The 26738-nt window shown below is 40.5% G+C and overlaps 2 protein-coding genes across 2 annotated transcripts in view; one reads left to right on the top strand and one right to left on the bottom strand.

Moving 5' to 3' along the window:
* Nucleotides 1-24979, bottom strand: part of prex1 (phosphatidylinositol-3,4,5-trisphosphate-dependent Rac exchange factor 1) — an 86293-nt gene extending 61314 nt beyond the window's left edge. The window contains exons 1-4 of the mRNA XM_032520857.1: nt 24558-24979; nt 7591-7656; nt 7227-7349; nt 292-396 (exon numbers count right to left, since the gene is read on the bottom strand). Coding sequence (XP_032376748.1) covers nt 292-396; nt 7227-7349; nt 7591-7656; nt 24558-24701 — 438 coding nt within the window. The 5' untranslated portion in view covers nt 24702-24979. The remainder of the gene's footprint in view (nt 1-291; nt 397-7226; nt 7350-7590; nt 7657-24557) is intronic.
* Nucleotides 1-26738, top strand: part of e2f1 (E2F transcription factor 1) — a 408003-nt gene that overhangs the window by 353587 nt on the left and 27678 nt on the right. The gene's annotated exons all lie outside the window — the stretch shown is intronic.

The raw sequence follows: 26738 nt of genomic DNA, 5'->3' as shown, positions 1-26738 counted from the left end.
GGTAGGGCAAAGGTGGTCAAATATACCAGAAAAGAAAATAAGGTGCATGGGTTATATGGACAAACACACTGACACACACTCTGACCACTACTAGGGGAAAGGAAACATAAGACTAATGTGACATGATATAATGAAAATATGGACATCAATTCTACAATAAAGAGGAGAGAAGCAATAGTCATAGTGGGAATACCCATAAAAAATGCAGAATAAAGATAAAATTTGAAGGAGAAGCCATGCAAAGGATAGGCAAGATAAGCAGGGCAGAGGAGAGGCGCTGTGGCGACTTACCAGCAAGAAGGTCCTGATGTTGGGGATTTTGTTTAGCTCCATGAGAAGCCGAAAAGCCTTTTCATGGTTACTGCAGTACTCGCCGTACACTGAGAAACTCTCCCTCTGCAAAACAAGAGAAAAATACAGGTCAGGATTGCACAACAGGGACTTGATACCATATTTTACTAGATGGCAAACTGGAGAATTCCACTGAGACAACTGATAGAGGGAAGATTCACAGTGCAGAGCAGAAAACTGGGGAAAAAGCTCCAGGAACTAAAGTCTAATGAGATTCAGTTGTACTCAAGAAAAGTGGTGGGTAACTGCTCTTTCAAAGCTGGCACTGCTTATCATCGTTAGTAGTAGAAACATCAGCATTTGCCATTTCATGGTGAAGTGTAACTGCAACAATGATTAGACAAAACTACCGAAAGAATACAGACTCATGAAGCTTTTTTAATCCTATGTGCTTTAGTACTCTTAGGCAGAAATTTTCACACTTCCCTTTTTTAAAGTAATCTAAATCATAGCGGGGGAAATAGCATGCCAACACAGGACACTTCCTTTTTGCTAGGGGACAGCATCATCCTGTGCAACAAGACAAAACAACCCCATTACTAAAACAGAAGCTTTTGTCGAGCTGCCATTAGGTTTTCTTTACTATTCGTAAAATGACACCTGGGCAAGTGAATACTCTGTAGTTTCAAATGAATTATTCATGGAGCATACTGTAGACAACAATGTATGCACAATATAACAGCTGCAATTGAATTTACACCCTGAAGCTTATTGAGGCCTATTGTGAATTCTTAACTGCAGTAATTGGGATGTGAAACCATATGCATGGTGGGGCCTAAGATTGAGGTCTAGAAACTGAAACTGTCATCTGAAACAGCCTAGTGAGTGAAATCCAAAACTGCAGGTGCTCGGACACCGCTTTCAACTTTAACTGCTGCTGCTTGAAGGCTTTGCCGTTAAAGCTGGCTTGGCCATAATAATAAGAATAAAACAGAACTAGAAAATTCCGCACTAAATTTTAACAGTGTGCCTACTACTTGGTGCACATCCAAATTGCAATTCAACTTTTTCAATAAAAACTAAAAGTGTTAAGACTTAAACCTTCAGAGATAGACTTTTTAAAAACCTATTTAAAACCTGTTTCCCAGAAACAGCTATGAAGAGGTTAGCGCTAAACCAACAAGACTCCATTTAAAAAACAGTACTTTTAGCGTGTATAGAGCCAACATAATTTCTTATGTAAATGGGTAAAGTATGTGTTCATTTCCGCCAATACTAGAGTTGTGATGGTTGGATAAGCGTAGAGAAGACCAAAAACGGCTTTTCATTGTTTTATTTGGTTTCTGTCGACTTTGAATGAAAGGTTTGTTACAGTGCTAAAATGACTGTTTATTTACATGGACTGGTGGGTGTGGTCCATCGTGACATCATGTTAGCTTCCTCTCGTCCTCTTCTCTTCAAGTCTCGTCTCTATGAAACAGCTGTTAGTGTTGAGGCCTGAAGTCAGGAGTCAGTCAGTTGGTCAGTTACACCATCATGACCTTGTGTTAGCTGACAAATAACACCTCTTCTCCTGCCTTCTTGTCCTCTCCTTTTCTTCTCCTTCTGTGGCAGTAGATGTTGGTAAAGTGATTCAACAATGGCTGAGTAAAAGCCATCGTCACCACACGTTTATAGTTAATATCATTAGTAACAGCTGATCTGAGCTAACTTTACTCTGCTGTTTGACATGTTCTACAAAGAGAGGACAACACGGCCTCCAGTGAAGAGTCTCATGATAGGTGTGTGTGTGTCAGAACTTGTTGCTATGGTGATTTCCTCAGTGAAGCATCCAGATATTTATTTTCATAGTTTCTATCGGCAGTTGGTGCGAACAGCGCCAAAAGTTTACGTCCGACGGATTCCATAGTTACATATCTGCGACCGGAACAAGATTTCCTACATTTTGACCAACCATGATGTATGAAGAGTAAAAACTGTCACAGCTCACTTCTCCCTCGCTCTATCTCACACACACACACACACACACACACACACACACACACACACACACACACACACACACACACACACACACACACACACACACACACACACACACACACACACACACACACACACACACACACACTACTTACAGTGAGTTCCTCACACGCGCAAAAGTATAACTTCAAGCCACTTACGTTATTTGCACTATAAAGACTGTATATATTTATTTATTTTTGCTACAGAGCTTAACAAGCATTATTTAATTTTTCACAGTTGTGGCCTGTTGAGGGGCAATAAATATCAAAAGTTCCAAAACATCTTTTCTTATTTGTATCGATCCACTAGACATAATATCTACATACATGGCATTTGATTGGAGGCTAGTCTCACTTTGTTCCACAACAACAGTAAAATAGTTTAGATGTGTGTATCATAAATACTTTAACATGCACATGTATTTTAAGTTCTGTTAAAGATGGGTGGAGGTGGGGTCACATTTGAGCATTTAAAAATGTAGTTGAAAGTAGTTATTTTCTGAAGTAACTAGTTACTTTTATAATTTGTAACTGAATATCTGATTTAGTTACTAACACTGCCCGTCGTTGACATAATGCATTCCCTAGCCCCTTACCCTAACCATCACAACTAAATGCCTAACCTTAACCCTTACCCTAACCATAACCTAATTCTAACTCTAATTCTAAAACCAAGTCTAAACCCTCAAACAGCCCTTTAAAAAGTTGTGGGGTCCAGCATTATGGCCCCACAAAGCTGTCCGGACCCCACGTGTATGCCAAACTCCCGGTTTTTGGACCCTACAAATATAGTTGAACAAGAACAAGAACAAGAACAAGAACACACACACACACACACACACACACACACACACAGCTGAGTGCATGTGTCTGTTTTACAAGCCAGCAGTGGTGACAGAAGCAAAGCCAAACAAAGTGAACTGCTCTTTTTATAGAGCTTTACGTCTATGCTCAATCCCATTGCCTTGACCAGAAGGAGTTGAAGCTATATGGTAGATGTGTAACACAAGTGAGCAGCACAATATAAACAGTGGGCAGCTTTTACCACACAGGCAGGCAGGAACCCAAACACACCCAAAGCCACGTTTGGCGGGGGATTCCACTCCAAAGCACCACTGGGAGCAACAGCTGGGCCAGCATATGGCGTGAAACCCCAGATACAGTCAAACTCAGTTAATACATAGCTAGAGGAAGAGAGCCCAGGAGGGGCAAGACTTGTAAATATGCATGTAACACTTTAGTCTATTTGATCATGTAAAATTCGTAACAATCTGACAAAAGCCACATATTGTAAATGCTTGCCCATAATGTGCACAATGAAACTAGCGTTTCTGAATGTTTCTGCCCAATAGTAGAATTTGTTTCACTGAGACCACGCTGTAATCTCAGCAGTCCCAAAGCTCTCTAGCAATAACAAATACAAAGTATTGTGACAATAAAGTTTAATCTGGCTCTATTTGGTCCACAGCACAATGCAACACCATCCCGCAACAAAACTATGAATTCTGGACAAATGCACCAAATATCAAATATGTTGCTGTTCCAGTCTATGTCAAAAAGAGAATTGAAAAAAAATCCATGGACTAACCCTTCAACAGAATACTTGGGCAGGCTGGATATGACGGGAGTATTTAGGGACATGTAAATGTAGGCAATGTGTATCAGTTTACACTTACATGCTCCTGGATATGGTGGCCCTTTGGTAGCTGAACTTGAAATAACCATTTCAACTCTTAATCACCATCTGCAATAGAACCCTTCTGCTCCCAGAAACAGAATGCCTTATTGAAGCTATGTTAACCAAAGCCCACTCTAAGGTATTTCCTTTTCTCAGGTGAAAACAACTACATAGTCAATACAGTCACAACTACGTGTCTTACCAGGGCCAATATGTGAACCACAGAGTAAATTTTAGACATTAAGACTGCCCTGAAAGACATCAGTTGTACTCAGAATAGTCAAAGACTTGGGTTGTCGCTTTGATAAACATAGGTCTTTATTTGAATTCTTCGTAGTGGAATGTTATTCTGGAGGCTGGATGAGAGGGTAGTATCACACACAGAGGAATCACATAGAGTCAACGCATAATGGCTGTAGTTCAGAAAGTGCATAATGACACGACTGTTGCTTGTTACATAGTGCTGTGTATACACTCCCAGAAATAAAGCAAATATTGATGTCTCTGATTTCTCTACTAACATGAGTCACTTTTTCACCTTAGCAGGGTTTGAATGATTTCATGCATGCCGTGATCTTAAAACGAGGGTGAGGAATCTGTGTGCATCAGTGGGTGGGTGTGTTCGGTAAAGGAAACAGACTTTTGTAAGTTAAAAAAAAAATATAAAGTTATTTAAAAATGTTCTATATTCATTAAAAGTGACGGCAAAACATTAAGAAGTTTAAGAAGTTTTAAGAAGAGCTTAAGAAGAAGTAAGATGAAAAACAATTTGGGTTATTTAAATTCAAAATAGCCATCTTGGCAACATCTGACTTTGAATAGCAATGAATCTTCCCATTTTTCTCGCCTGACTGTGAGTGGCAGACAGTCCTGTGGAACAATGCAGGAGGTTAATCAAATCCCAGTCATGGTATTGACCTCTGGTCGAGGGCAAGGGCTGTGGCTGGAGGGGGCCAGACGGGGCCAGCCGATTGGCTGAGACGTGTCAGCGTTGAAGGAGACAAAGGTCATGGTTGAAGAGGAAAGTGTAATGGATATGCAGGGTAACACTGTTCCCCCCTATGTAAGTATTTATAAGCAGTGTATATACATTTAGTAAAAGGTTTAAAACACACTCTAAGATGTAAGCAGACATAATGTCATGTTCAAGTCTTTATTATTTTATATATCTGTCTACTACTATATTACTATACTGTCATTTGTTATCAGTTTACACACAAGCCTCCACTTATTGTGCTCACAGGAGGAGTTTAAGATGTTGATATATTCACTGATAAACTTTAATCGACTTATATCTACATTTCACTGTGTTATATAAATAGGAAGCTCAATTCCTTAACAGCAAGACCCGCAAACACGGTGGCACATTATATCAGACACACACACAAAGATGGAAGAAAACACGTAATTTAAACACTTCCATAAATGTCAAACAACTATACTAGTTTTTGGACGACAACAAAGATAATTGATATTAACAGTTAATTGTTGGTTTTGGTGTTGTTATTGGATTTGTTGACACTAAGAAAAAAGAACTGAATAGTGACAGCCTTCTACTTTAAGTTATTCATCAACCGAGTTCTTTAAATGTAAGGATTTTCTGCTTTTATCTTTTTTATATTGTTGTAAATTGAATATCGTTGGGCTTTGGCCTGTTGGAAGGCCATCAAAAACAAAACTCACTTCACAGATTAATGGCTAATGAAAGTCATTCTTAGTTGCAACCCTAAAACTTCACTGTATTATAGTATTTATACTGTATATTTGAAATACTATAAATAGCCTCAGTTTTCACGTATTATTTTCACGTGACATCATAATCAGTTGAACTGAACTGTACTGAAACACTTTAAAAGTCATTACATCAGTGCCACAGTGACATATATTGAGTTTTGCTTTATAAGTATGACTCACCATAATATCTGAAATCGATATCCAATACTGGTTCCAGTCACAAAGGTTTCTTTCCTGTCATGGTACTGATATAGACTATGAAGAGGCTGTGGCTCCTAAATGTATCAGTTAAGTTAGAAATCCAAGCACCTACAGCTTTCCTATTAGCCATCCAGTCTGACCTCTATATCTCCCAGTCCGACCACAGAGCTATGAAAAAAGGTTTGGCTTCTTTAATCAATTCTCCACCCTGACACTTGACCTGACAGACTGAATGACCATGACGCCTCACAGTGAAGGTACATTTTGATAAGTCAGTTCAACAGTTATCCAATGATGTGATGTCATTCATGCCACAGGCAGGCAGTGGATGAATTAGTATTGATTGTTTCATTTCACTCCAGAGGGTTTGTTCGGTTAAAAAAAATTCTCAGAGGTGAAACCTGCTCTGGAGACAGAAATGTTAGCGGTTGAGTTTAATCTTACTATTTACTCTAATAATAGATTGAACCCAGGTGAAAAAGCAAGGGAAACATGAGTTTATTTGTCCTTTGAGAAATTAAAATTTGAATCTAATTGTGTCCTGCAACAGTGACCAATGGATGATGAATGGCTGATGGAATACTCTGGTGATGGGATACCTAGCTGAGGTGTTCTGTGTCTCAGTGAAAGTGAAGTGAAATTTATCAGAGAGAGACAAACAGAGAGTGCGAGGAAAGGAGCTTGCAATTGAGTGCTACCAGCAGAAGCATTGTCCCCTCGCTGAGTGACACACCATCTCTTCCTCCCCGGACACAGACCCTTCTTTGTTTTTTCCCTGGGGCCAAACAAGTTCAAACAGAGGGGATCGGAGGGGGTGGGGAAGGTGGGATTGCAGAGCGGAGAGGAATCTTTGGATGGAGGGATGTAGGGGCAAAAGAAGAGATGGCAGAGACGGAGACAGCAAGACTGATGCAGAGATTCTTAAGCCTGACAGGATGCATGCCTGTTAAGAAAAGAGGAAAGGCAAAGGGGTGGTGTCAGTGTGTGTGTGTGTGTGTGTGTGTGTGTGTGTGTGTGTGTGTGTGTGTGTGTGTGTGTGTGTGTGTGTGTGTGTGTGTGTGTGTGTGTGTGTGTGTGTGTGGAGGGGGGAGATTCTGGGAGATGGGAGGGGTGTTTAATGTGAGAAAGAGAGAATTAAGGGGTAGTTTCACAGCAAGCTTTGCACGCTTACCCTGCATCTGTGGTTACGGGAAGCACATGAAAAGAGCGTGTGTGCTTGTGTGTGTGCGTGCGTGCGCGCCCTTGTACCGTATATGCGTGTGACTGTCTGCTGTTTCGTGTGTGTGTCATGTACTTACAAACTGGAGGAACACATGTCCCAGTGCATGCTGTGGGTGGGGTTCGGGCTGCAGACTGGCCTCAAATGCAGACAACACTTCTTTGTGCAACTCCAGGATGTCCTCAATATTTGAAAACAGAATCTATAAACAGGGGATGATGTAAAGGGAAGGGATATGGAGGTAGGAAGTGATAAAGAGGCAGGGTGGTAGGAAGAGAGGAAAAAGAGCAAGGAAGTGTCCAACAGATGGACAGAGATGTGGAGAAAGAAGGCAAATGCATGAATAAATACTATATCTGAGCATCATTATATCGAATAATTTTATAAAGTGACCAATATGCTTGGTCTTTGGGCTGTGCAAAGTATTTAAAAGCCAGAGATACCTTGACATGATCTGGTGAGAGACACTGTTGGTCTTCTGCAGTTTGTCGGATTCTTTGCAAAAATGCCTGAAGAGGAAACAGAAACAAAGCATGTTTAAGAATAAGCACTGTGATCTATTTGTTGATATGGCAGCAGGCTAAAGCATTTTTACATCTATGACAAAATAAGCATGGTCAGTTTTAAGTATGACTGATTCAATATCAACAAGATAAGACTTTTTTTAGACTCAAGTGTATGGCCTGGAAGCGGATGTCCAGGTTCCCTCTAGTGATTATTTTTAAATAAGTATGTCTTTGATCTTTGCTTTGTGGAAACAGATACCTACAGATTATGTCTGATTATGAGCATAACCCACAAGCCTTTGATCAATAGACAGTCACATGTACACTAAACATACTTAACAGGAAATTACCTTACATGGCACTACACAAAGACATGTCACAATTGTTTCACCCTTAGGTACCACAAAACTTTCCACTATATGGCAAGACATTTATTTTTTCACTGTCTTGTGACACTTAAAGCTCACTGTATTGATGTTCTGTAGTGGAAGCTCATGCACATGAGCATTCAGCTGTAAGACAGCAAAAATAACTGCTTTATTGTTGCAGCATCTGCAGACACCACTTCACCGTAGACAACAGTATTAGGCTCATGTCAAGTTGAGCTTTGCACACAAAAAAACTGTGTGTGTGTGTGTGTGTGTGTGTGTGTGTGTGTGTGTGTGTGTGTGTGTGTGTGTGTGTGTTAATGACTGCTTATCAGAATCCTGACGCATGAAAAAAAAGGAATGGTGAAGAGAGAGGAAGTGAATCTGCAAACAGTTTCTTTTATTCTCTCTTCCCCAACTCAGTCTATCAGCCTCCGTCTGACTGTCTGTCTCCTCTCCAGACAGCAATAAAGAAATGGGATACAGGCGATATGAATCCCCAAAACTCTAAATAAAAATCTACTCCTCCTTCTACTGGCAGGCTCCTGTTGTTGTGTCTGCCTGCATTTCAGCACCACAGGTCTGAAAAATGATAGCGTGCCACATGGTTGAAGGGTGTTACAAAAGAAAGAAACCACTTGGTTCATGATGCATGTACAGGATTCTGAAATTCTGGAGTATACCGCTGTCTCTCAGCTAATATACCCCTGCCACTTAAAAGTTAGACTGATAAAACAAGCAGCCCAATGATCCTAGACACTCATGTGAAAGAGTCAATGGTTAGTTGTATCCATCAATTTATTTGGCATTGAGATAAGCTTTGTTGTAGATTTTCTGCATCAATCCTAATACAATAGAAGTAAATACATTTTCATTTTTGGTGCTCACATCATTAAAAAAAATGACAAAAATAGTATAGTAAGTCTAACAATGTTATAGTAAGTCTTGGCAATCCACGCCAACACAGTACCTGAGTGTCAATACCAAGCAATATATTTTTGAGATCGTTGTTTGGGGGATATAAACATGTCATATCAAAACATTTTTCACTGCTCAGTTATCAGTGTTAAATAAATGAGATGAATAAAGTTTCCTAAATTTGAAATCAGGGAATATCTGATCAAAGAATTGAGCACTTATTTGATACCACGTTATCGGTGTTCAAAAAAGCTATTAAGATTCGATATCCAGTCCAAAGAAATGGTCCCTATAGGAACTTTTTAAGAATGTTCTGTGGGTTATCAACCAAACATGTTGCCTAGATCCAAGTAAGAAATTTGTTTTGACCCTTTAGTAGGATACCCTTGCGTGCTCTATTCAGTCACACACACACACACACACACACACACACACACCACACACATACATTACTTACAGTGAGTTCCTTGCCTATAATGAAAGACTCACACTCGTAATCACACATTTGCTCTAAAGATAGGACCCAGCCAACCAAGCAGCAGGCAGCAATCATATTATTTCCACAGAGACCGAACACTTTGGGAGGATTGTCTCCAGTTTATTTGCATCTTTACTGGCTTTTGCGTAGGTTGTACCAAAATAGAAAGCAAAGGTCTTTAGCAGTGAGCTGCAACCTTGCTAATTAAGACCAGTATTAAAGGGAAGCACTAGTTGTTGTGTTCTTGACTGGTTTTGGGAGGGAGCTGATTGTGCTTGAGGCATACACTAATTAAATCTCCCATATGGCAACTTGTACCATGTCCACACTGGAGGAGTCACTCATGTGAGAGTGAGATTGCTCCCTGACAGAGAAGACAAGAAGAGGCAGGAAACAAGGCTTTTCCTCAGTCATGATGTAGGAGAGCAGGAGACAGCAAATGATAAAAACTAAAAGGTAAAAGGGACCAGGGGTGGAACAGAGGCAAAAAAAAATAAGTATCCAGACTTTGGAGTCATTCCTATTGACATCTATCATCCAGGCAGGATTCACTCTTTAAAAACAATGTGCCACACAGATGTGGGGACAAGGGGATCAGCAGAGAGGACGGAGGGAAGGAGCAACAAAGAATCCTTTCAGTCAAGGTCTCGCACCAACATGGCCATCTCACCCAGGTTTGTATTGGCTGTCTTCATTGTTCCATCACAAAGCACACAGATTTATTTGGAGAGAAATTTGCAAGCTTTCTCGGTCTACTACCAACATGACTGAGACACCAGCTTCAGTAGAGCCAGAGTTGACAACGGAACAGAGCTTAAACTGGGCATTCACACCAGGCATGTCTGCATTTACTCAAACTCGGGATTTTTACAGACCGTAATATTTACATATTTAAAAAAAACTGATCAGAATCAACAATAGCACATTTCCCCAAAAGAAGGTATTGTGGGTATAATTGGAGAGATGTTGACATCTGATGGACAGCAGTTCAATGTGCTTGAAAAGCCATGCATCATAATTGGGCAAACTACAGTATGGACTGATTTTCATATTCAGCTATTTCTTGAGCCCTTAACAGTAATGACCAGCAGTTACCAAGGTAACTCCCTGCCACAAGAACAGACAAGTCCGCCACACTTAGCAGAAGTTAAAAGGAGACTGGAATCTGATAAGTTTTGACTTCCTCCACAGCCTAAAAGTGTAGCTTGGGAAGATGACAGGTTAATGTCCAAAGTGGCTTTATAATGTGGCACGAAACAAACAGCAAAAACAAAAGAGAGTCAAAATTTCCCACTCTAGTTTGGATTACAAAAAAAGAAGCAGATGTGATTGCAGCCTCAGATAACCCTCGGCATATTACAAGTCATGCATCATTTGCATGGAAAGGAGAATACCCCAGAGCATCACACACACGCACGCACACACACGATGAATATTGAAAGAGCCATCCTTTCCACAGTAACTAGCTAAGCCACTTTTTATTGGAACAAGAGTCAATCATGAAAAACAAACACAGTTGTCTAACTCTACCCGCTGGATGCAGTTGTTGAGCTCATTACTTCTTATTCAACATGCTGAGAGGCAGCAGAATGCGGCTGACGGCCCTTGTTTACTTCCAAATCTCCTTCTCAGGTGATCTGTCTGCCTCTTTCCTGACAACAACACATCGTCATCAGTGAGCCGAGGGTGTGTGTTCATGTTGGGTGGAGGATCAGACATTGATGAATTATATTTACATGTATGCTGAATATCAATAACTCTGTCTATGCTGGTTAAGATGAACAGATTTGTTTTTGAGTTATCTGAAATCTGATTCAGCTACAAGTCAGCTCTTGATCCAATATGACTGAGATTAACTTAAAATTTAAAAGCCCACTGTCTGAAGGAAATTGTGGTCCTTTATATATATATATATATATATATATATATATATATATATAAAAGACAACATCTCACTGAGAAAAAAACAAAAAAACAGCTATGAATATACATTGTGGCCTTTCCTGCACAGCTTGCCGTAAATCGATCACAGCAGATTGTGTGTATAAGATGCCTTTACTCTCAGAATATCTAAAAATAGCAATGGCATCAATCAATGTGTTAATAATCGTTGGTCACATGGGACACAGATTCATTTATTGATACCCTTGGATTCCTAATACTGAGTCAGAGTGGCTGCACAGAGCGGGCTCAGCTGCTGCACGGAGCAAAGCCGAGATATTGCACACAATGGTCTCTTGCCACAGGGCTGATGGGCTGTTAGAGGAAACTGCTCACGATGCAATCCCACAGGAGGCTACTAACACAACCATGGAGCTTCTTGATAGACCACAAAGTAGCTGCCAAGTACGACACTAATGCAGAATTGTACCACTAATATTTCAGTATGGTAAAGCCAGGGAAGTCCGACAAAAAGGAAGCAGTCGAAAAGTCATACTAAAAAAAAAAAATCAATCAAATCAACATTAAATTCACTTTTTTTAAAGGACGAATACAACAAAATGGTTATTGTAGCTGTGAACAAATTTATACGATGTTGCTGTGTTTTTTTTCTTGAATGTAAAACTTCAAAATTAGCCTACATCATTGTGGAAAGCATTATGATCTGCAACATTTTAAGTATTTCAATGATCAATCATAATTATTTCTCTTTTATTTCACATTTGTGATTTCTTATCTCCCATGTTCTTATTTACAGTTTTATATAGCATATTAGCTTTTTCCTAACAATTTCACAACCCCACACCCCTACCTCTGCCCTTAATTATAGACTGTTGTACAAAGGTGTTTTCACACTTCAACCAACAAGAGGTTTTCCTGGACATTGTTTGGCCCACGATATCGGTAGTGTGAAACCTCCTGTCCAAGTCAGGTGTAGTTCAGAAAAGCACCCAGTCCACAACAAATGTGAAAGCTAAGTTCTGGGCTAATCACTAGAGTCATTTTACCTCCGTGGTGTGAATGAATGCAGGGAGCACCGGACAAAACACTTGTCTGGTGAAAATCTGCACTAATATAAGCCTCGTCGTACAAAAACTGAGGACATGACTGATCTGGATATCATGCAAAAAAGCACTGACAGCAAAAGTGTGAGTCTTACAAAATTAGCACACGAGATGTAATAAATCGCTTACAGTTTTGTCATGAATGCATGTTGCACTATCCACCCTTTTAAAGTATTGTCGTGCCAAAGCAGCATCACTCTTCCTCCCAAGTGGACAGAGTGTGAAACTGCCCTTACAACACTTCACATAAAAGCTGACTCACGTGCCACTTGCTAAATGGGCACTTGAGCAGGTTGAAGGGAGGGTTGGGGGATCCCGCCAAGCTGAGTCACTGTCCATTTTGCAACAACTTATGTGCGAGAAAAAGTTACGTTTTTTTTAAACTGCAAAAAACAAAGTGCATTCGCCTCTGTCAGTGTGTATGTGTGTGGCACACAAACAGGTAGTGGAAACCAAGCAATAACACTGAACAAACACTGTTTTAGACAACCAAATAATTGACAAGAACTCAGTTTCTTTTCAAGCAGATAGGCATTGGTTCAACTCAGCGGGGAAGGAAAAATAAACAGTCTGCAGAATGAAGCAGTGCCTCTCGACACAAAAGGAGCAGATGTGGTTTCGGAACAGGAAGTGTGGCCTTTGTGCAAAGGAAGTATATGACATGTTTGACTGGCCGCTAACTCAACTCTGTTGTAATTAAAGTCAGACAGTTTTGTGATAGCATGCAACCAAACTGTAACAAACAAATAAATCACATTGTGTTCTATACACTTGAAACGATTTAAATGAAGGAATTTACATTTAAACCTTTGTGGTACAACAGCCACACTGTAATGAGACTATGTTGTCCATGTTTTAAGGCACCAATGATGACAACATGACTAGTGGAAGATCATGCTGCTTATTGTTTTGGATTAAAAGGAACAGACATAAATGAAAATTCACTGTTTTCATTATTTACACATGCAATTGCCACCCATCATAGTACTTGGCAGGCTGAAAAAAAACATTTGCCATCACCTGCCACCCTGGACAGTGTGATCACTGTTTAACACCAATAACTGGTCTTGTGTCATATGAAGCTTCAGGCATCATCTTATATGACCAACAGCCAAAAGGTCAGATTTGGGTTGGGGGGGAGGGGGGTGGTTTGCTAAATGTTGAGGTTTATCAGAGCGAAGAGGGGCCAGACAGTAAGGTGCGAAGATACAGATGGACCATATGCTGGTGTGGGTTCAGTGTTCGCTCGACTGAACACAGAGTAAGGCATGCTGCCTTCACGTCTGCCTTGTCTGCTTCTGACCAGAGCTTTCTACCTGCACCCAAGCCAACTACACAAAGATGACCCAACAACACCACCGTAAAGTTCACGGAGCAGACAGTGACACAAACACACCATAATGTAATATGAAACCTACACTTTCTTAACAATTAAAAATGATTTCTTGACACAAGAAACTTTACACACTCGTGATTACAATAGAAATTTAACTAGAGAGAAGATAGAAACAGTCATAATTGCCAAACTAGGTCAGGTTGCAACATGGGAGTGAGTCAGGCGTACGGTCATGCAGATTGGTTTAAAGCTGTTGGCGCTGCTGTCACACTGTTGGCAGGGGATGTTGCCTCAAGGGTCCCTCAGAGTCAGGTGGGGAGGATCCTTTTAATTTGTATGTTTACATTCAGCAAAGGCTATCCATATTAAACAGGAATTACTGGAAAGATGAATGTCTGAGAAACCTGGCACCTTGACTGACATTTTGGAAGCTGGGGTGGCACTGTACTCGAGTGCATTATACTGAATGGGCTTTCTAATATTTTGTACAAAAAAATTGTTGAGTGCTAAAAAAACATCTGTTCCTACATTAGTCTACAGAACTACACAACAAACTTAATAAATAATGAGGGTTCAGTAAAAAGGGGGTGGTTTCACGATTCGATTTAATTATGATAATCCTGTCAACAATTCAATATCACCATGCATCACCTCCTCAATATTATTAAACATTACTACACATGGTTTTCATCAACAAATTCAGGCAGTCAGATATGTATGAACTCCCCTTTTATTGTATCTGCTCTTAAAAAAAGACACTTCCTGATTGTAGTGGAATCTGAACACAGCATATTCACAAAAGGCAAAAACAAAACAAAAAACGGCGACTGAAAAATCAACATGGAACATTAGTAGGCTATAATCGTTTATGGTCTGTCACTGTATTGGTGCAGAATTGCCCACGTTTGATGATTGATTTCAACACCCCTGGTAAAACACACGTTTTAGTCTACAACCCAATATACAAAACAAAGATATATATTTGTATGCTAGTGTTGAAACATTGGACTTTATATTGGTTTTTGACCTACAAGGCAAAGAGGTATATATATAAATAAAAAAATAATTGGACTCAGGTGGCACGTATACTGTATGCCAATGTGCCATGTGTCACTGCCATTCACTTTAAATCAGTTTACTCATGTTCAATAACCTCCATTTGGTAAACATATTCTTGTGTGACTTGGAGAAAGAGAATAACTGAGATGAGACATTGACCTATTGACTGGTACTGCAATGAGTACACGTCTAGGGAACTAGTCATTTAATAGAGCATCTCATTACTGAATTAGTCTGTTTATCAGATTGCACCATCCTAAGCACATCATTGTTTTAATTTTCAAATATAAAACTTGATAATCTCCTACAGGAGGAGACTTCTCTCATACGAGCAGCTACTCCTTAATATTTTAAAGATGGCAATGATGGGGACAAAACTGGGGCATTATTTTTGATTGCCCATGGCTACATCAGCATTCAGCAACAATCCTGGGCCATCTCACAGATATTTCACAAGCGACCCTGTATATCAAGCCCAAGCTCTAACACTTGTCAGGGTTTTCCAGCAGGCCTTGAGAGCCCCTTTTCAATTCGCTGTGGTTCCCACACCTACTGAAACAACCCTTAAACAGAATCACAGATCCCCCGGATTCAGGAATTTTCTGTGAGAGTTCTCAGGTCACCAGCCTCAAACTCTCTACCCCTCCTTATCCAAGAGGAAACAACAACAAGCTAAAAACAATGCGCCCATTAAAGGTCTCTCTTTTTGGGGAGAGGATTGGGGTGGCCAGCCACAAAGGGGGACAGGGCAGTTTTGGAGAGGGAATGGGGGCCATTTTGGGGTGGACATGGCATGAAATTGAATAAATAAATGAAGAAATCCCCTCTTTGTGGCCTGAGTGCAGCGGAGCCAGAGAATGGCCCGTGGCGGTGCCACAATGAGGGACCCCAGCAAACCTTAGCAGACAGATTTCTCTCTGAAGCCGTAATTCACATCTCTCCCCAACCCTCCATAAACTCCCTCAGCTCCCCTTCACCCGCCAACCAGTCTCTCGCTGTCTTCCAAGAGAAAACCTTTTTGGCAGAGCCAATCACCAAAACAAAGTCTTCTTTGAGTCTTGTCCGGTTTTTATTTTTTTTTATTTTCCCACTCTCACTCGTTTCCGCTTTGAAGGACTTTAAACTTTAGGGCTCTTTGAGTAGCCCACATGGGCGGAAACTAAACACTACAGGGGGATGAGTCAGTGTCTCTACCACAGAGGAGAGACAGGCAGCAATGACCAGACACTTCCTGTTCAAGACTGCCCACTCATCAATCCCTGATTAGCTTTTGCATTAATGAATGTATGATGAATATGTTAAATACCAACTTTCAATAACACTGGCAGGGAAAAATCTCTCAGCCTGGATATGGCTTAGAAAGCCTTTTCAATCCATCAAAATTCTGCTTTCAAAAGGCGGTCACTGCTGCACACATTTAAAATCTCTGAGCAGGTCTGGTTTTTATTGGACAAGTTGGCATGATGCATGTAAAACTGAGGAGCAATTTTAAAGCTAAGTTAGCTTTGATGCTCCCACTTTCACAGTGGCCGCACATAATTAATGTCATAAATATCCTATGATATCTCCACTTCTTCAGGTTGTTAAACAGCTTCTGTCAAACAATTAAGAACTCACTTTGTCACTCATTACACATCTATAAGACAAAAATACAGAAGAATGCAACACTTGTTCTCACATTGTGGGAATGAAAATTGCTGTTTGAAGGGTCTAACCATATCTATATTTGACATGTTTAGATATTTAAATCTCCACTGCTGAAATATAACTTGGCTTCACAGGGAACGTTCAACTTACATCTCGGCTAAATAATAACCTAATTTCATCTCTGCCATTGCTTGATGCTCGGTGCAGGTTTGGCCGTGGCGTTCCCGTTGAAGGGTGACATGTGGTGATCAGGAGATAACATCATGGACCAGATTGCAGAGGCCATCTGGACGTTTTGGACGAAAGTTTTTTTGGTGCTGACAGACGTAGGGAATCACAGACTGGATCAGAGTGTGGTGAGTATGGTGTTGAGTGAGCCATCAGAGATTTGTGAAGCTACCGACCAAAGTCCAGCTACAGAAAAACATGTTGCGCAGCTGATCATTTGAGCTTCATTAAGTTAGAAATGTTCTATATTTTCTATTTTTATTTTTTCTAACACCTATGTGTGTCAGAACAAAAATCATGCGTTTGTTTTTATGTATTTGACATAACCATGCAAAACTAAGCATGCCACACCTTGTATTCAGCAGAAATAAACAGTGTTGTCAAGGGCACAGACGGAGAGAAAATAGTAGAAAGAACCAAAATAGTGTCCCATACTACACAATATTAACAAAGCGGGGGGGGGGCATAGAAAACACCCATTAGATCTGACTAAAACCATATTCAACAACCCAATAGACAACAATTTTTAATGGACGAGCAGACAACAGCTGGTTAGAGCATCCTCTGTCTGGAAGGGAAAAAAAAGTCGTCTTATTCTAGCTCTGAAAACACTGATGCAACTGACCTACATTATATCTTAATATCTTATTTTTGCGGCCACTAAGACCGACTTGTGTTAATTTCCACTTCTGAAAGAGACACTTAGGATCATTTTCACAATGTTTCATCTTAAGCAAAAGTACAGCAGAGAGATATGTGATTATATGATGAAAAGAGACAACAGTCCTGGTAAAATCCCAATTAAAACAAGGGCTGTTGTTTTTTGTTACATATCTATCATGTAAAGGGCTATGTAAACCAGCTGGAGACAATAAAAAATCCAAATACTGGCTGTGGTAATTCATTATGTCAAGCGTAGTACCTTTCCTAAAGGTTTCCTGTCAGCACGTGAGAAGAAAATCATCACAGAAACAGCTTAAGCATGTATGACTCAAGCCTTTAGTCATGCCCTGTTAGCTTGCAAAAAATGTCATCACAGTGAACAAATGCCAAAATAAAAGCCCTTCAGCAACCAGCCCTAAGAATTTGTCAGAAGCTGTTGTGGACATTTATAACAACATTAAACCTGTTTAACTTGTGGGGTTAAATAAGGTCAATGGACACAGACCTCCACTAACTGATAAAGGGAAACGGTTTATCTGAGAGCTAATGTTGAACAAAGTGACAAGAAAATCACAGCATGCGCCTTTTTGTTTTCAACTGTGTAAATGTTCTTTGTTCATTGTTGAGGTAATTAGCTAGAAAAGTTAATCCAGCAGTGTTCTGTCTTCCATGCATGTTCCCAGCACATTTACATCGTTCCACCTCTCACTCAGGCTGTCACACACAGTACGCTCTATTGGCATTCTTACGCCAAACAAGGCATCATTAGACACACTTTTCATTCAGTGTTGTCACAACACATAAACCATCAGTCTGTCAGAGAAAGTGATAATGCTGCTTTAAGACCTGAGTCTGCAGACCAAAGTAATGGATGAAAGAGACAACTGGAAAGGAAGTGCCATTCATAGCGACATCTCCCACCAGTGCACATATCTTACATTAGTACGATTCTCAAGTCCACTTGATCCACTCTGGATAACTGGACACCAATTTTATTAAGAGGAAAAGATTTTAAATGTTTTTTTTAGATGGATTGGATCAGTTAACTTGAAAAAGGATTTGTTAAATGGCTTCTGTACCCTGGAACGAAAGACAAAAGAAGACCTACTTTTAGGATTGTGTTGGGTAGTGAGTGTGTGTGAGACACTCCTTTGTCCCATTGTGTCCTGTGAGCAGCATCCTGGCTGGACAGCACACGGACATTTACTCTGACCCACCCTGACCGGGCAACACATCAGCAGTCCTGTAATAGAACCCAGGCTTAATCAAACCTCTTTCCCATATTCTCTACTTCCAAGAAGCTTTGTGTAAAGCTGTTCTATGGTTGTTTTGTTTTTCAGCATTTTTCCACAAGGTAAATGACCTCCCGACACTAAAAAAGGCCACACATCTGGTTGTATTTGAGAAAGCAAACAAACATTGTAAGCCTGCTGCCACAGTTCGTAAACCAAATAAGAAGCTCCCCAGGGAAAGTCTATGCCGAGTCAGGTATTCATCCATCTTATTCATTCACCTTTTTCATATTCTATTCATATTCTCAAAAACATGCTGCACAGCTACTGCACCCAGTATCCACCCTGAGAAACTACGTATCCTAACTTTGTCCAGGTTGTGTTCTAAAAAGGACATTAGAGATCTCATGTTGCCGTGCTATTACAATTCAGGCAAGCCAGGTCACCCACTGTATCATATATCAGCCTGTTGACGAGCACTTCACAGAGCTTCTCACATACACAGTGGTAGTGTCTCTTATTTGGCGTTTGCTCCAGTCATAAAAAGACCCCTGTTAAGCAAACAGTGCGTCTGAAAAGTATCTCTGCTCTGCATTCTTGGCATTGCGTAGTCTGATACTTGACACAGTGAACACTAATGACTTCTGGTTCATGACTTTCTTACGTCCACACATCTTAGATTCAGAAGGACAACTAAGTCAACATTCACAAAAGCCGCCCTTTCACACTGATCATGTACTTTTCTCCTATGCTAATTCACAGCTGTAACATTTTTTTTTGACATCATGCCTCCGGGTGTTACAGTGGTTTAGACTTGTTAACTTGAATTCTTAAAATTCTTGCTGCAGTCTTATGCCTCAAAGAAATGGCTTATCAACGCACATGACTAAAAAAAGCACTAAGATTAAGTTGGAAACTGGAATTTACTCCATTTATGTAACACTCTGCATTGTGAAGGGTTAGTCTGGCACTGTGTGGCAAGAGCTGCACTGCAAGGTACCAATTGTGCGGAGTGAGATGGGAGGGTGCACAGTGGCAAGTTAAAGCAGTGGTTTATGCATTGACCTCAGGTTAAGGTAACGCTACAGGTCTCAGAGTGCAAATGTCTCTGACAACAGGCACTGGTTTGGAAACAGACGGCCCACAAAACAAGTCAGATAAGTTGCTTTGAACTTTATCTAACCGAAAACATCTAGTATGATTAAACACACACACACACACACACACACACACACACACACACACACACACACACACACACACACACACACACACACACACACACACACACACACACACACACACACACACACACACACACACACACACACACACACACACACACACACACACCTGTTTCAACTTCATTTCACTTTCAGCCTTTAAAGGTTTGATTACTCTAACCTACTCTGCGAATTATAAGATATGAGACTGTATCTGTATCCCATCTCTCAAGTCTTACTAAGCAGCAGTAAAGAGTTTACAGCCCAGTAATAATAAAAACTCCTGCAAAACCCTAGCATTCTGCCATAGTAACTGTTCTACCTGCTGTTAGAACTCCATGGCGTTTTTCCCCTTCACTGTTGCTATATCCATGTGATGTGTGCCTGTGTTTGTATGACTTCAGTGGGGCTGAGGTTGCAGTGAACTAAAACCACCAGCGCTGTGGCCAAGATGAGAGTTAGAATCTGAAGCTATTTATACCCCCCTTGCCCAGAGAAACTTCATGCTGGTCTTTCCCACCAAGTGGGGAGGGCCAGAGAGATGGAATGGAGAAAATATAAAGGAAAGAGGTAGACACAGGCTCAAATTTGGAGAGGAAGCTCAAGGCTGGCTTCCTGCATGTCTGTCTTCCTGGGTACCAGTCGGATAATGTGTTTGTATGAGTGCGCACGCGTCACCCTGTTTGCTTAGCAAGTCTTGTCAACAGTAACGGCAGGTGTATTCAAAAGTTAACAACAGCAAAAGAAGAGAAAGCTGTGTGAAAAAACTGCAGCTATAAAGTGTACATGCAGTCACACACCAAAAAAAAAACATGTATCCACATAAACACACATCAGTATTAGACATGTGTAATCTCACTTGTGTGTGGCCCAAAGCCAGGGTCACAGAGGGTAGGCTTTCCAGATGTTTCCTATTATCCAGCAGCCTGACAAAAACCTTCCTGGTCACCCTTCTCTCAGTCTCACACTTCTCGAAATTAAGATGGAAGGTCAAAAGCTGACTAATTTATTGGCCACACAATTCCACTGTTGTCCTAACTGGACAGGATTTACTAAAACATGGGTCAGTGTGTTAAAATAAAGCAACAGCAGTTTGCAAACCCTCCTTTTTATGGTTTTAAAAGAAAATCCCTCATGTCTAAAGTGTATGACGCCACTGACCATATTCCTGTCATAGCCAAAGATAGTCTACATTTTGGTGGATCATGACGGGGGAAATCCAGTTGCTTGGATTAAATCAACAAAGCGCTTCCCTGAAGAAAATCCCCACTAATCTATGGCACTAAGAAATGATCAATTCAGACACAAACAAGAAAAATTGCTTCAACAAAAGCCTTAAAATAGCATCACCATAAACTTGGAATTGAAAAAGGATTAGACTGCTTCCACTCCACCTGAAAGGAGGCAATAGATTTGGAGATTCACAATGAAAACACTGAGCAAAATGAATCCTCTAATCCCTCTTTTCACACCTCCATCCCCCTTCTCACCTCTTCTCCTCCCACCATCCCCAGCACATTGGATGATCTTGTTGGCGCTGGTAATTGCCAGTGAAGATGAGTGACATGCAGAATAGCTGGGAGGCCAAAGTCAGATAACCATCTCTTTTACGTGCCATTCACTTGCAGTCATTGAGATTGAGAAAAGTGATTCTGTATGGGGGCTAAAGATCCAGGAGGTTGTGGAAGAATACACAAAGAGAGATGGAAAATAAATCAGTGATAGGGCAATAGAGAGAGATATGGGCGGCCAACAGCGAGCTACCATTCAATCTGCCACTGTTCAATTTCTATCCTTGACATAGGGGGAAACCCCCAATTAGACTGAGGAAAACAAAACTGATAAGAAAGAAGATGAGGGGGTCAACAGAAAAAACTCTTGGCTATGGTAATGCATTTTGGACTTAAAATGTCCTGATATCTCCTGTGTGACAAAATAATATATATATATATATATATATATATATATATATATATAAAATTTTTAATCAGCGGCACCATGGCTCCGTACGGCACTTAGCGCCGCCCATGACTATTGTGATTGGTTTAAAGAATGCCAATAAACCAGAGCACATTTTTCTCCCATCCCAAAATGCTGTGTAGACTAGCCAGACCCTCCTTTGTAGCGCTGTGGAGGAAGGTCTGGCAATGCAAAACTAATAAAAAGCAGACAGTCAAATATGTGAGAAAACATCCCTTATAAAACTAAGTCTTGGAAACACAAATGACTGCTTAGAGAACAATCTATGTTCTATAACTAATTGCAATCTTCATTCCCCAACACTGCTTTAGCCTCTTCACACCGAGGGATTATGCATCTCCGACCCACCTACCCCCCCATTCTGACCCACTCTATATTTCTTTATTGAAACCAAATGTTCTGAGTTCCCACAGCTAGATTTCCCTTATCAACACCACAGTGAGCTGCATGGTGACAAAGCCTCGGCTCCCACTAAGGGAAGGGGAGCAGACTCAGCTGGACCCTGGAGGGAGAGCATGGGAGGTATTTGAAGACAATTGGTGTTGGTGGAGGAGGACTGATATTTTGGATTTCTCTTGTCCATGTACTCCCTTAGCAATCTAAGCCACTGAGCCAATGCCACAAAGTCCTCCACATGGAGATTTTGGAATGGTCTAAATGCACGCACAACATATACGATGACATACTGCATAGGGTACATTAATACAGAGCAACATTCTTTGGCATCAAGGCTGGTTTAAACAGTGCCCCTATGTTAAGATGACTAGTAATGAGGGCAATCTTAGGGATCTATTCTAGCCAACAGAAACACTTGTTAACAGGATACATTTTATGATACATTAAAAAACAGTCTACCCATTTTCACGGTACAGGGCAATGGCACATAACTGGCATTTCCTATTTAAACCAAATAAGGACAATTCATTGTTTTGAGTATCGAGTAGCAGAAAGTAGCATTTACTTTATTTATTTACAGTATATTCACAGAAAAAAAAGCTCCCAGACTTCTCTAACAAATCCTGGGGGCTTTGTCTTTATCATGTCAGAACTGGGTTTGGGGGGGATGAGATCAGAGCATGTCTCTCTGCTGCCTGGTCTGTCTTGTAACAGAAGATAAGCAATGGCTGCTTCCTGGTAACTGTGAAAGGAAACCGTACCACCGAGATTGGCCCCCAAAAGTTTTAGAATTTAAATACATTAAGTAAACGAGTTCAGGCTTGGTTGCATGCATCATCTTGAAGCTAGCTATTATATGGGTATGATCTGGAGAAAGTAATACTTCACTGACTTGAAGTCTGTATGATAATTTGTTATCTTCGTAACACTTTGCTAGTGTCAGCTGTCTGTACAGATGAACAGAACTATTTCAAGAACTTACTTTGAGGAAGTTCCTTAACGCATGACAGCACAGGAGAAAGAGGGAACCATGACCATGTTTGAAAGATACTTGCTAGATGGTGAAATTAGAAAATTAACAGAATCGTTTGCATCTTTCATTCAAGAAACACCAAGTAAAACACAACAATCACCAGATGGCTTGTCAACCTTCGAGTCAGTAGGGTGGAAAAGAAAGTAGGAAAAGCCTGGACCCCTACCAGCTTTGGGTTATGTTTTTGTAGCTGACTCTGACATTTGCCCTTGATGTGGAGTGGGCAACACAAGAGGCGATTTCCCTACAGCAAGCAATATAATAACGTCACATTAACGGTGTCACATTAAATGCAGCCGATGTGGAGTTCACCACACACTGACTTTAGCTGGAAGCAGAGACCACCTGCACCGTGCAAGGATAAGGGGAGGAGAAAGACAACAAAAATGACAAGGAGAAGTGACTTATTGAATAGTTTCCTGCAGGTGGGAGCCATCTATACTGGCACTGTATTGGTGGCTGAAATGAGTGCTTAAAATTACCAGAAGCCCACGTTTATTTATCAAAGGCAACAGCTGATGTACACGGAGTGAATGAGTAGCTGAGCTTTAATGGTTTCTTATCTCTGAAAAGGGAGGTGTGGTGACTGCTCATGAATATCTTTTTATTTGCAAAGCAAGTGTGGATTGAGCTCTCCGTTGATTAGTTTGAGCCTGAGCTTTAACTCACAATGAAGAGGTGTGAATGATGCCGCCGCCGCCCCCCGCCGCATTCATGCCCATGCGGAAAACACCGTGCTTAAATTGTAACAAATCTGCATAGGTTCAATGATAAAATGCAGCAAATTAGACACCGCTACGTCTATGCGTAAAAATCTCTCCTAATTATCTCCAGAAGGCTGCCCTCTCAGATTAAAGCTGTCAAATAAAAGTCTGCGTGAAGAAAACCACAGTATGCCGCTAACAAAGGCTGTCAACCAAAGCGGCAAGGTGTGTCTAACTCTGCACAATGTTTATATTCTAATATTAAAAAAATAGATCCAAAACAGAGAAGCTACTCTGTACAGAACTTCACGCCAAACTCAATACACGTTGTTGGTGGTTTATCTTCATACTCAGCCACTAAGCTGCAGCAGGGGAAAATATTAAAGTATATTCTATCTCGCAACGTGTGTCATTTAATCTACTGTATATATGCCGAATTGAAGAGTGTAGCCTATCATTTCATAAACTGTCACCAGTTGACTAATACAACGCACGAGACGTGTATGGTTGTCAAAAGGAAAGACAAACTTGAATTGTAAAATGTATCATAGGGTTTGGCTTAATTTTCTTCCCGTGAAGGAGAAAGCGGAACGTGAACATATTAAAGCAACATGAAAGGTAATGTCAAACTTACCGACTGAAGGAAAAGCAATGTCCGAACATAGTCCCTCTCAGTGTTGAGTATTTCATTTAAAACACAAAGCCTGAGCCGCTGCTGTCGGTCCGAGTCCTTGGTGGCGTGGATACCGTTCTCATGATGACCGTCGTCCTCTTCCATGATGGTAATTCAACCCTCAGAAAGGTTGCTCTCTACAGAAATACTCTTCTTTTTCTAAGTATCCACACTTTGCTATGTTGTTGCAATTCAGTCCATCTTGCAGCAGCACGTTTTCCAAAACACTCACGAGCAGTGATGCGCAACGCAGCACACACGCCGGAGAAAAAAGTTCGCCAAAAGTACCAAACAACAAGCGGAGAGCCTGGCTGTGTGGTCGCAACACCAGCTGTGAGCGAGCGAGGCAACAGTAGATCAGTTCAGAGTCAGACTGGAGAGACGGCAGAGACTGGAGGAGGAGGAGGAGGAGGAGAAGGAGGAGGAGGAGGGACCCAGTGTCAGAGACGCACACAGGAGCCTACCTCACTTCTGCAGTGAGCACACAAACAAACAACACGTTCACAGATAGCTAAGCCTACATCTGTAGCCTAGCCAAAGGTGGCTATTGTAGCTTTCATCGTAGTACTTCACAATATACAGAAAATGAAACATATATTATAAAGTAAACTCATTATGCCGCAATGACACTAGGAATATTAAATTGGTTGCTCCAAAGGAAACAATAAATATATCATTACTAGCTAGAAATTACAACTACACTTTTTTTTTAACTCAGCCGACTAACTAGAGAATGCCTTAAACCTTCTTTAAACCCAATATATCAAAACATGAAATAAAAGATTCAAACAAATAGCTTACAGTACCGGTGCACACTAAAGTACTAAACTGAATCCCACAGTCACGATTTAGCGTTTTTGCCCTTTTGAACAATGAATGTGACACATTACTGTACACAATGCAAACTTTAGGTGGAGATATATTGCTAAAATATTAAAATGGAAGCTAATTTTTATGTTTATAAAGCAATTCAAATGTTAGCATGCGTCCCTAGTCAAAAAATGTATATGCTAGCAACATAGCTAGCAAGGCAGACAACTTTCAGGTTTTATAAAAAAAAATGTACCTAGACTTTTGTTTTAAATTAAGGATTTCATCAAGAGTGACAACCTTTAACGCTATTAAATATTTAACATTTTAAATAATGCTTGGCAGCTAGCGCTAGCTAAGTCAGCTAAATATTTCGCCCACAATAGTATCCCACTTGTAGCTAGCGTTAGCTAGTAATTTTAAGAAGAAGGCGCCCTCTGGTGGATAGAGGTAGGTTACTGTCCGACAGAGTCGAGTAACCCCATAGACCGTTAACGGTCTATGAGTAACCCCTGGCAATCAGAAAATTATTGTCGGTTGGGTTGGTGCAGTATTAATACGAGCTCAAATTGTATTATTTCAATTTAAACCAGTTCTATGAACAGCGTAAGGGCTTTCACCTGTCCTTGTTGGTGTATATATGGGTGCATTAAGAAGGCGAAAAGCCTGATTTTTATTAAGCTTACATGATACAACTCGCCGTTATGGTAGACAGAGTAAAAAAATAATATTTTCGGTTGCAGCACGTTAATATTTCATTACAGCTTCAGGGCATAGAGGTACACATGTACACACTGGCACAGGTCTCGGACGTATAGTCTTTAACCGGAGCTGTTGGCTGTTTAATCAAGATTATATCCGACTTGTTTCAATGCACTCATACACCAGACCACTCTTCTGCCACAGGCCACATTCATTCTGTTTGTGTTACAAATATTTATAACTGAAGAACTAAAATGTCTGCATTTTATTCAGGTACATTTTTTGTTCCGATTAACTAAAGGCAATTGAGATCTAAATCTAGAGGCTAAGTTGCTTCTGGAGGTGAAACAAAGTCTATCAATTAAATATTAAAAGTAAAAGTGGAACTTAATTGTATTTCTCATAGGCATCCTGTTTACAAAAAGTCAAATATTAGGAATGGGAAAAATTTAAATGTCAATAATAGTTTTAATTGATGCATGTTACATTCAATACCCATGATGCTCCCACACATAATTGCATACATAACTTTTCTCGCCAACTCAGATGTGGAATGTAACAACTTGTAAATGCCTGACACTATCATATATTTACATATCATCCTCCGCTTCTGTACATGGCAAATCTTTA

The sequence above is a fragment of the Etheostoma spectabile genome, chromosome 7 (assembly GCF_008692095.1).
Source record: "Etheostoma spectabile isolate EspeVRDwgs_2016 chromosome 7, UIUC_Espe_1.0, whole genome shotgun sequence".
In the NCBI taxonomy this organism is placed as follows: Eukaryota; Metazoa; Chordata; class Actinopteri; order Perciformes; family Percidae; genus Etheostoma; species Etheostoma spectabile.
Note: the sequence above shows the minus strand (reverse complement) of the source record. Positions and strands in the feature narration are given on the sequence as shown.